The 12,375-nt window shown below is 36.6% G+C and overlaps 1 protein-coding gene across 1 annotated transcript in view; it reads left to right on the top strand.

The window, feature by feature from the left end:
- The window catches only part of CD47 (CD47 molecule), a 55,010-nt gene that overhangs the window by 23,514 nt on the left and 19,121 nt on the right, over positions 1–12,375 (top strand). Inside the window, exon 3 of the mRNA XM_090276357.1 lies at positions 901–990. Coding sequence (XP_090132483.1) covers positions 901–990 — 90 coding nt within the window. The remainder of the gene's footprint in view (positions 1–900; positions 991–12,375) is intronic.

Raw genomic sequence — 12,375 nt, 5'->3', positions numbered from 1 at the left:
TTTAAAAGTTCTCGACAAGTTTCATTTGAAGTCTTAATATCACAATTTCCTTTATGTAGAATGGATGGCTATATTTTCACTGTTTAGGTAACATGCAACCCACTTAATAGAAGCTTCCTTAATACCTAAAGCTGCTCATGTTACTTTTTATATAAACAGTCATTTTAAGCCTAATTACTTAGGAGTATGTATTCTGTTCCAAGGTAAGTTTCAGAAAAGCTCAGGCCCACCTCTGTGTTGGTCTTAAGTCAAAATAATGGGAGGGTACCCAGTTGTACAACTTCCTTATTTCCCTGCCTTGAATCAGTCTTTACAAGAAGACTTAACTCTTGCTTTAAGGTAAATTCTTGGCATGTTACACAAACAGACATTCATCATAGGAGCACGTGATAATAATTGTAGTTAATGTTTACTGAGCACTTTAGATGCCAGCTTCGTTTTAAGCCCTTTTCATATCTTAACTTTGTTAACAGTCACAACAGTCCTTCAAGGCTCAGGTACTGTGTTGCACAGGTGTAACAACTGAAGAACAGAGAGGTGTTAAGACTGTCCAAGGTCACAAGGATTTAAGTTAGAATTGGGTGTCAAACCCCAGGCAGTGTGGCTAGAGAGCTTTGTTCTCAGCTCCTGTGGCATGCTTCCTCCTTCCATAAATGACAGGTTAGGGAGAATGTTGTGGAACACACTTAAATAACTAATATTTTTTGTTTTGTAAGTAGTATTTGTTATGTAAGTAAATTATATGTGTAATTATTTATGTACTTATTTAAGGTCACAGTTTTAATTAATTATTTTTATTTTCTATCTCCACAATAAAATATATTGTTCGCCATTCATTGGCAGGACTTAAAGTTATTATAATAAATATTAATTGTGTGTTTTTTTTTCTTTTCTTTTCAGTTCCATGGTTTTCTCCAAATGAAAATATTCTTATTATTATTTTCCCAATGTTGGCTGTACTTCTGTTCTGGGGACAATTTGGTATTGTGAGTAAGTACTTGTTTTTACTTCTCATTTATGTTTTAGTGATGAAATTGTTATTTCTAGGAGGCAATATTAGTGAAATATTCTAGTTAAGTCATATTAGGAAATGTGATAATGTTATAAGTAAGAATGTACTGTCTTTATATTAATATTCTCCTTGAAGTATATATTGTCCATTATTTGCTGCAATTTCTAAGAAGTTTGTTTTTTTTTAAACAATAGTGGGAATCCTAATAATAATATACCTAAAATTCATGCTGACTTTAATGTTTACAGAGCATTTACATGCACATTATTTTATTTGGTGAGGAGATGGTCACAGCCTACATTATAGTGTTAAGGTAGGATTTTGCACTTTTGAGCATTAAGACTTTCCTCTCTTTATTTTCCCTGTTTGAACGTCTCTTTATACATGTGTTCATCCTTGGAAAAGCCCAGTTCGAACCATGTTTGTCATCCTTACTATGCAATTCTGCAGCCTCTAGGAAGTAGCCACAGGAGAGTTATATTCTTTGATCATGTTTTGCTGTAATAACTATGTGACCAACTTCTCCAGGCAGATTTTGGTACCGCATAAGATTTAGCATCAACAATGTAGAATTGTCACTACTAACTAAACAGGTAATATGCTTTCTGGCTGATGATTATACTCAACAGTACAGTTGACCCTTAAATAACACAGGATTAAACTGTGCAAATCTACTGATATGTAGATTTTTTTTTCAAGAAATACTGTAAGTGTATTTTCTCTTATGATTTTCTTAATAACATTTTCTGTTCTTTAGCATACTTTATTGTAAGAATACAGTATACAGTATATAATACATGTAACATACAAAATACAATATGTGTTAATCAACTGATAATTTTATTGATAAGGCTTTGATCAGCAGTAGACTATTAATAGTTCAGTTTGGGGGGAGTTTAAAGTTACTCATGGATTTTTGACTGTGTGGGGTGGAGGTACCCGTTCTCCTAACCTCTGTGTATTCAAAGGTCAACTGTGTTTCCATACCAATGTGGGAAAGGAAATTTACTAAATTAGTGAAGTTTTGAGGTGACGGTCTAAAATTTTAACGAGTCATTTCTTGTCTTGCAGTAGTGCACCAAAAGAGTCAGTCATTGAATGCCAGTTAGCAAGGCAAGGAGTAAATAATGCTGATTTCATTTATTTATTTCATTCTGCAACCTTTATAAAAAGTGAAAGTTAGTAAGATATTGTAGTGGATGGACCTGTTGTATATTTCATGAATTTTACTTTTACTCAGAAGTTTAAGGCATATATATCTAAAGTGATTATATAAAAATGGAAAGGGAGATGACTGGTTATAGACATTAAGGGCTTTTCTTAATATATGGCATCTGGAAATGATTTCAAAGCTGTTCTCAATTTGTGCCTAAAAAGGAAAAAAAGGGGGAAGGAAAGAGCTAACAGTGACAACTGTCAAGACATTTCACTTCTCTCACTTTTAAAACAGTGTCTAGAACTCCTGTGGAATTTTCCTTAGAATTTCAGGAAGCCTTTTATATCAAGCAAATGACTGATATAATATCAAGATCTCATCAGTCTTCACTGATAGTAGGGAAGGCCTTGAACCCTATTTGCAGACCCGGACATTAAGACTTATGTCATATAATTTAGGTAGGAAATTGCCTTTTTTTATGATCATGAAATTATTTCGCAGAATATTATTTGTTGCATTTGGATTAATTGCAGTCTGCTGATCATGACATTCTCATCAGTAACATGATTTTTAGTGGAGCAGTGAGTGAGTCTGTCCCTGGCAGCCATGCTTTGACAAAATAAGATTTACAATTTTTTTTCTAACTTTAAAAAATAATACATATCACTTTAAAATACCTTATACAATATAGGAAGTTATAGGAGAAAGAACAAAAATAGTCTAGAATCCCACAACCTAGAAATAAAGTATTGGTCTAGCCTAGTGAATTTTCTGCTACCTTTTTTGTCTTTTTTTTCTATGTATTTTTATTATCTTTCTTTAAGGAAAAAAAGAAAAAAAAACCGTAAACAGACTTGTATAGTTTATATACATCCTGATCCTGCACCATGTTTTCAGAAATCTTTTTACAGCTGCCTGTGCTCTACTTTCACTGAACACTATAATTTACTTAACTCTTATCTTGACGGATATTAAAAATCTTTCCAATCTTTTTGATACTATGAAAGTAACTCTGCTAAAGATAGGTAAGGCTGAAAGTGGCAGTGTATCAATTACTACTGCAGATGAGAATACCTACCGTTCACTTCACAATCCTGATATCATTATCATTCTAAAATCTTTGCTTATTTAATGGGTGAAAAACATCTTGTTTTAATTTTCATTTTTGTGTTAGGTGAATGTTCTTTTTTATACTTATTCTACTTGTCATATTTTAAGGAATGTGCTATGAAACTAAATATTTTGGTGGCAATATTTTATTTAGGCTTACCTTAGAACAAACAACTGTGGTGTGTGCACGTGCGTGCGTGCATGCATGTGTAGAAGGCACTTATGTATTTGATTCACTCAGCCTGAACTCACATTTAAAGATGTTTATAAAAATAGCACCTAAACATTTGTGGAATTCTTGCACTCTGTGACAGGCACTGTGCAATCTTGCACTCTGTGACAGGCACTGTGCAAAGTACTATCCATCTGAAATCACATTTACATCTCCTAGGAACTTTATGAGGGAAGGTACTATTGTTGTAAATCCTATTTTATAGAAGAAACAGAGGCATGCATAGCTTAAGCTGTTTGGCCACTATCACCCAGTTTCTTGGCAGTACTGGGATTTGATCCAGTATTACTTACCACTACTCTGTACTGCATCCCTGTCTTGAACTTATTCTGAGATTATTTTGAGACTGTATCTTTTCATGAAGAGTGAACCTATATCTGGGTGCACAGACTAAGTGAAACTGTTATTGATAGAGTAGAATGTGAACCTGCTTTGTTGGTTTATTCAATAAGTGTTTATTGACAAGATGCCCGCTGATTGCTAGGCACAGGGCTGTCCCTGGCTTTGTAGCACTCATGTTTTTGCTCAGGAGACAAGTAAGTGTGTATGTTCTGTGCCTTCTGTTACATCTTTGGGATAGACACCAATCTAAATCTACTTCCTTTATTTATTTATTTATTTTGGTACCCTTTATAAGAGGCCTTCTGTTTATGGCCCGGGGATTCAATCAGCAGGAAAGTTCTTCTGTTTTCCATTTGCTGCTTAATTATACACTTTTTAAAATAAATGTACTAACATAAAATAGTACCATTTTTATTTTTAATTTATAGTCACAGAGATATTAAGCCACATAAAAATAAATATGTTTTACTAACTCTGTCTCACCTTTGATTAATTCTCTGTTGATTGTCTTTATCTTTATTGGGATTTGAATATTTATCTCCATCACTGTCAGCTACAGGAGGATGGACAGCTATGTTTATAATATAGAGATTGCACACTTTCTTAAATATCTTTTAATTTTTTCAATTACAGTATTATATTATTTTCAGGTGTGCACCATAGTGATTAGACATTTGTAACTTACAAAGTGATCACCACGATAAACCTAGCACCCATCTGACACCATACATAGTTATTATAATACTACCGACTGTGTTCCCTATGCTGTACTTTATATTTTCATGACTATTTTCTAACTACCAATTTGTAGTTCTTAATCCCTTCATCTTTTTTACCTATCCTCCCAACCCATCTGGCAACCATCAAAGTGTTCACTTTACCTATTGAGGATATTTCTGTTCTGCTAGTTTGTCTATTTTGTTTCATAGAATCCACATGTAAGTGAATCCTCTGGCATTTGTTTTCCTCTTTCTGACTTATTGCACTCAGCACAATACCCTCTAGGTCCATCCATGTTGTTGCTGATGCAAGATTTCTTTTTTTTTTAATGGCTGCATCATATTCCATTGTATATAAGCACCACTTCTTTATCCATTCATCTCTTGATGGACACTTAGATTGCTTTATAGCTTGGCAATTGTAAATAATGCTGCAATGAATATATGATGTCTGTGTCTTTTAGATTTATTGTTTTGGATTTCTTCTCATAAATACCCCAAAGTGAAATTGCTGGGTCTTTCTTAGGCTCTTGTTATAGCCCTTGTTTTAAAGTCTATTTTGTCTGGTAGAAGTATTGCTACCCCAGCTATTTTTTTCCATTTTAATGAAATATCTTTTTCCATCCCTTTATTTTAGTTTGTGTGTGTCTTTCAATCTGAAGTGAGTCTCTGTAGACAACATATGTAAGGGTCTTCTTTTGCTATCCATTCAGCCACCATATGTCTTTTGATTGGAGCATTTAATCCATTTGTATTTAAAGTAATTGTTAATAGATATGTGTTTATTGCCATTTTATTATTCATATTTTTATCCTGTTTTCTTTTTCTTAGAGAAAATGCTTTAACATTTTTACATTAGAGTTTGGTGGTGATGAACTCCTTTAGCTTTTTCTTGTCTAGCCTTCAATTCTAAATGATAGCTTTCCTTGGTAGACTAATCTTGGTTGTAGGTTCTTGCTTTACATCACTTTGAATATTTTGTGCCAGTCTCTTCTAGTTTGTGAAATTTCTGTTGTGAAATCAGCTGACAGTCTTATGTGAGTTTCCTTGTAGGTAAGTAACTGCTTTTCTTTTCTTTTTTTCCCAAGCTGCTTTTCTCTTTCTGCTTTAAGATTATCTCTTTGCTTTTAACCTTTGAGTTTTTAATTATATATCTTGGTGTGGACCTCTTTGGGTTCATCTTGTTTGGAATCTCTGCATTTCCTGGACTTGTATGTCTTATTTCCTTCACCAGGGTAGAGAATTTTTTTACCATTATTTTTTTCAAATAGGTTTTCAACCCCTTCCTTTCTCTTTTCTCTCTCAGGCACCCTCATGATCTAGATGCTTGAAATTGTCCCTGAGCTCTTACGCTGTCCTCATTTGGGGGGGATTTTTTTTTCTTTTTGCTATTCCAATTGGGTGTTTTTTGCTTCCTTATCTTCCAAATCACTGATTTGATCCTTCGCTTTGTCTGTTCTACTGTTAATTTCCTGTAATGTATTCTTAATTTCAGACTCATTCTTTATGGCTTCTATCTCCATTTTTTGTTTTCTCTTTGTTGAAGTTCTCACTGAAATCATTGAACATCCTTATAACCAGTGTTTTAAATTCTGCATCTGGTAGATTGCTTGTCTCTGTTTTGTTTAGTACTTTTTTGGAATTTTGTTCTGCTCCTTTAATTGGGACATGTTTCTTTGTCTCCTCATTTTGGCTCCTTTCTGTTTCTATGTATATATAAAGCTGCTGTGTCACTTGGTCTTGATAGTGTGGCCTAATATAGTAGGTGTCCTGAAGGTTCCAGTGGTGCAGCCTCCCCAGTCACCTGAGCTGGGCCCTCCAGGTGCGCCCCCTGTTTGGCCTGTGTGCCCCCTCATGTTGTAGTTGAGCCTTGATTGCTGTTGGCACGTCGAGAGGAGGATCTACTCTTCAGCCAGTTGGCTATGAGGACTGGCTGCAGCCACAGGGGAGGATCTGCTATGCAGGGGCAAACCCCACAGAGCAGGATTTACTTCAGTGGGGGCTCTGGTGCCCAATGAGTCTAACCCCTTGAGTGTGTCTCTGGTAGAGGTGAGGTGGTGCCCTGGCATGGTCTGAAGCTGGCCACTGGGTACACTGGCTCTGGGGCCTCCCTAGAGGTTCAAGCTTGTGCCTATGCCCTGCCTGGGGCCACTCAGCATAGTAATCTGAAGATGGGTTCTACCTGTGCTGGGTTTGGAGGTGCATAGGAGAGGCCAAGCTGCAAACTGAGACCAGCTATCACTGGTGCCAGGTGAGGCCAATTAGCAAGAGGTACAGGGCATGCCAAGGCCAGATACTGCTTGTTTGGGGTTTGTGAACCTCTGAGAGATTTTAGGGAAGTCTGAAGGATGAGCGAAGACAAGCTTTTTGTATGGGAAAGCCACTGGAAAGGGCTTGGGTAAGCCCACAACTTGGGTGGAGCAGTATCTCAGGAAATCATCAGCATGGGGTTAATAGTGTGAGCCAGTTTGATGGAGACTCAGATATGGTGCCCACATGCCATCTCTGTGTGGGAAGGTCTCAGCAAAGGAACAATGGTCTCTGCCAGCTCTTCTGTCTGGGAGAAAACTGGCCCTTCAGCCCTTGCCCCTGAAGCCTCCCCGTATGTCCCTTAAACACCTTTCAAGCTACAACCCGAGCACTGAAGCTCATAGCCAGTGAGTCCAGCATGACTGTGTGCAGGCCCTTTAAAAAGAACTGCCTGGAACTCCCCAAGTTATTCATCTCCCTGAGCCACAATCCCCACTGGTTTCCACAGCTGAAAGTTAAAGGACTCCTCTTCCTGGCACTGGAGCCCTGGGCTTAGGGACCTGGTGTAGGACTGGGACCCCTCAATCCCCAGGGGGTCCTTCTGCAGTCAAGATATCTCTCCTAATTTTTATCCACCACATGTGGGTGTGGGACCAGCCCATTCCTTGTTTCTGCTTCTCCAACCAGTCTCATGGGGCTGCTTCTGTATATCCTTAGTTATAAACTTCTGTTTAGCTAGGTTTCAGGCAGTTCTCAGTAATGATGTCCTGTACTTTAGCTGCAGTTTTGACATGGTCATGAGAGGATGTGAGTACCACGTTTACCTGTCCGCCATCTTGACTGGAGCTCCGGTTATACACTTTTTAGAGCATGGTATACAGTATATATAGTAACTCTGACTCATGGCTTTCACTTTATAGATTTCTAGTTCACCTTAACTTGTAGTTCACTATTTATGGTCTGTACTTAACCACAGGGGGTTTCTGTTAGTGGTTTTTCTGGCTCTGCATGTCCATCTTTTGGTGGTCTGAGATAAAACCTGGACCTTCTGTAGGCTAAACATTTAGTAAAGAGAGCAGGTCATGCCTTCACTTTGAAGAGAAAGAGTTTCTTTATACCAGAACAGTATCTTGAACTGATCTCAGGAGACCATTGATCCTACTGAGGAAGAAGCCTGAGAAGACTTCTGAACTCCTGAAGCCAGTCCAAGGGCTCTCAGATATGGTGAGTCCTACACCACCTCTTGAAGACAAAGTTCTCTTTCAGGGAAATGTCCCTAAATACCTTTGCCTTTAGCTTTAACTCTTTTAAGCAGAATCTTATCCTTAGCAAACAGCTCAGAAATTACTGGAATCAGACACTGAGCTTTAACTGAAGTAAAAATTTCTAATAGTATTGTGTTTCAGGTACTTGGTTTCGTTCTGACTCACAGTTTCCCACTCCACTGACAATTAAGCTTCTGGTGAATTTTCACGGTTCTTCTTCCTCATTCTTTGATAACAGGTACTTTCCACTATTTAGACATTTGATAAAAGATTTCAAGTGCTGCATGCCACAACCTCTTGTTCCTATAAGATTAAGGTTCAACTCCATGTCAAGAACTGGCTAACATTTTGAAATTCTTTTGAGATAGGTATATCTAGGCTTACTTTTCCTTTCTTGGAACTTCTGTTGTATACAAGGAGTCTTTACTTTACACAGACCTGCGAGACTATAAGCATGACCATATAAGCTGAAACTCTGTGAAGCAACCTAACAATAAATATGAAAAATTACTGTTGCTCCATGACGTCTTAAGTTTTTGGTCAAAACATTAAAAACTCTTACTGTAACCTGAAACTAATATAACATGTCAGTTGTAACTGAAAAAATTTTTTTTAAATTCTTACTGTCAGTAATAACTGTGTTAGGAAACAAAAAAAGTAATAAAACTAACATTTAGTACATGGTAAACTAAAATATTAAAACATCAAAAATGAAAGTAGTTTTAACAATGCTTGCCTTCTTGCCATGTAACTTTGAACACAGAGCAAATGTCTTTTCTATGCTTTGGTGAATTGTCATGCTCCCTCTAAGTTCAAATCAGCTTCCAGGATTTTATCATTGGCATTTTCAGTGTCATGGACTATCTAAGAGTTCCTTTCATGTGAAGTTTTTTTGCCAGAGACACTTCTTACAGGACATCTTTGTTCTTTGTGTCACAACCTCCTCACTGTCCTTGTTTATGCCAATAAGTTCACTTTGACTTAAGTTTCTCTGGCTGCATAGTCTCTTAAATGGCAGGAGTGTTGACATTCCCACAGTCAGGTCTTCCTTCCATAATATCATTTATGTTCTATTCGAATTTCATGTCCAGCATTATCACTTTTCATTTCTTTGCTCTTTCATCTTTATTGCTCAGTTTCCTCTCTGGATTATCCATTGTAAAATGTCACAGTGGTTTATCACTGGGAAACAGAAGGTAGCACAGCATATGCTTTGCTGTCTGTGCGTGAGGTGGAAAACAGATGTGCAGTGACCAATCCCCAATAGTCTTTGAGAGAAGTGACATGGTTGGTCACTGATCATGATACACATCTGTTATTTATGTTGTGATTTGTGGACTGAACAGATGGCAGTGAAGTTTGCACTTTATGCAGTTACTCAATTAATATATTGTGGTAGTAAAATTTGAACTGTAAATTTAGAGGACTTGTATTATTTAACTACATAATAGTAACTGAAATTTGTGCATATCAGAACTGTGGACTTATCAAATTCTGTCTTCAGAGTGTGATGAAAACTAAAATGATAGATATTATTTGATCTCCAAATTGACCTGCTAATTGCTCTAGATTTAATCAGTCACCACCTGCATTCTATTTTATATGTGCTTTATATTAGTGACAAGGAAACAGGAAAAACCTACTAGAATATCTGTTTTTAACATTAGCTGTTTCTTCAGGTGACTAGAGGGACATGCCATTTCTTCATTCATGTGAATGAATTACATAAAGGGACTTTCTTAGGCTAGAATAGACCCATGCCTTTTATTTAACTGAGGAAGAAGACCTGGGAGAAACACTTCCCATCACTCACTCCTCCTCTGCCCGAAACATACACATCACTCATGCATTAGTATGTAAGGGTTGTGCGGCGACACTTACAGTAAGAATTGTCACATTGTAGGGACTCAATCAGTTCTTAAATAAAGCACCGTTTATTTCGCTCCATAAGACGCACTTTTTTCCCACCAAAAAGTCAGGGGGAGATGTCTGTGCATCTTATGGAGCAAATATTGCATCACAGACCGTGATGTGTATTACCTGACCTGTCAGCAAGTGGAGACAGCTGTTAGAAGAGGAAGCGGTGGGCCCACGTGAAACCCCTGAGGATGCTTAAATGTCCCACTTTACTGCTGAATCTCAGGGTGTCTGGTCAATATGAATTTAGTGAAGAAAGTGATATCAGCGATTGTGAGCAACTGAGCTTCATAAATTCTGACACTAGCGATGATGAGTTCTTGGGGTTCCCAGAAAACTAGAAGAGTACTTGAACCTTAAAGTCTCTCCTCATTTGTTAATGACAGTGATGATGGTTCTTAATACCGCTGTTGATTGTTCTTCACATTACATGGTTGAAATATTATTCTGTTATATTTTATTAAAATTTTAGTACACCATTTGGTTCAGAATATTTTTTTTTCTTGTTTTCCTCCTCTAAACCTAGGTGCATCTTATGGTCAGGTACGTCTTATAGTACAAAAAATACGGTAATCTACTTGTATCTTGATTTGGTTAAGATGGACTAATAAAAGGGCCAGCTACATTGTAGCTATGCAGTAAATATTTGTAGAACAAATGAATGAAGCAACCTTGCTCATTTCTGAAAAGTAGTTGGCTAGATTTAATTATTTTATAGATGGTATAAATGGGGAAAACTTTCTAATTCCCAGTTTCTGACAAAAATATAATACTGCCTCCCAGGATTTTTGGTATTTTTATGTTAGGTAGCACTAAGATTATACGTTCTGTTAAAACATGTAAATACACCACTACATGCTCGTGAGGATGTGGAGCAACAGGAGTCTCTCATACACTGCTGCTGGGAATGCAGAAACGGTGCAGCCACTTTGGAAGACAGTCTGGCAATTTGTTACAAAATTCCATATACTCTTTTATATGATGATCCAGCAGTTGTGCTCCTTAGTATTTATCCAAATGGAGTTGAAACTTATGTCCACATAGAAATATGCACATGGATATTTATAGCAGTTTGTAGATGATTGCCAAAACTTGGAAGCAACTGAGATGTTTTTCAGTAGGTGAGTGGATAAATGCACTGTGAATCATCCAGATAAGAAAGAATGAGCTATCAAGCATGAAAAGGCATGGAGAAACCTTAAATGCATATTACTGAATGAAAAAAGCCAATCTGAAAAGGCTATATGCTGTATGATTCCTACTGTAGGACATTCTGGAAAAGGCAAAGCTGTGGAAACAACGAAATGATCAGTTGTTGCTAAAAGTGGAGTACAGGGAGAGATGCATAGGCAGACCACAGAGGATTTTTACAGCAGTGAAAATACTGTAATCTGTGCGATACTATACGATGGATATATGTCATTTTACATTTGTCCAAACCCGTAGAATGTACAACACCTAAGGCAAACTGTGGACTTTGGATAATTATCATATGTCAATGTAGGTTCATCCTTGTTTAAAAACAAAAAAGTACCATTCTGGTGAGGGATGTTGATAATGGAGGAGTTATACATGTATAGGGGCAGGGAGTATATGGGAGTTCTCTGTACCTCCCTCTAAATTTTGTCTTAAATCTAAACCGATGCTTTAAAAGTATTTAAAAAGTATAATATTGTTATTTCTAATATTTTGTATATTCATTTCAGTACTTTTAACAGAGGGAAATATTTTAAAAGTGTGCAGATTTTTAAAAATTACAATACATAGTTTTGCCAAGCAGCCAGAAAATTACACTGGGAAGTTTGGTAAGAGCCTGTGTTTAGAAAACATTACATTATCTTTATCTTAATGCTAAGTGTTTGTAGAGTTACTAGAATTTATTTTCTCTGTTTACATTTAAAATTTTTATATATTTGATAAATAAGGATAAAATCTACCTATAAAGGACAAGAAAAAAATCACGCACACACACAAAAGGATCCTTGGGATTATTGAGTTCTGTAGCATCTATATCAGATTCCAAACCCTTTAGCTACAAAGAAAAAAATGACAACTGGGCTACAAAATACTATCTCCCACTTGCTTCCTGTGGGATGTGCTAATATGTGGCCATTGTGAACTAAGAAAATGAGTCAAAAGAAACTTTTTAGGAGATTCACTAAAGAAAACATGGAGATAGATACTCTTTTATTACCTATGTTTACATAAGTAGATATCACTAATATATTTATTAGAAATGGTTGCTAAGTCCTGTCCTGCTAACTCAATTGGTTAGAGTCCTCCCAATATGCCAAGGTTGCGGGTTTGATATCCTGTCAGGACACATACAAGAAGCAACCAATGAATGCATAAATAAGTAGAATGACAAAGTC

This window comes from Furipterus horrens, unplaced genomic scaffold (assembly GCF_987537825.1).
Source record: "Furipterus horrens unplaced genomic scaffold, mFurHor1.1.pri manual_scaffold_1, whole genome shotgun sequence".
Classification (NCBI taxonomy): Eukaryota; Metazoa; Chordata; class Mammalia; order Chiroptera; family Furipteridae; genus Furipterus; species Furipterus horrens.
This window is presented reverse-complemented; position numbering and strand designations above follow the sequence as displayed.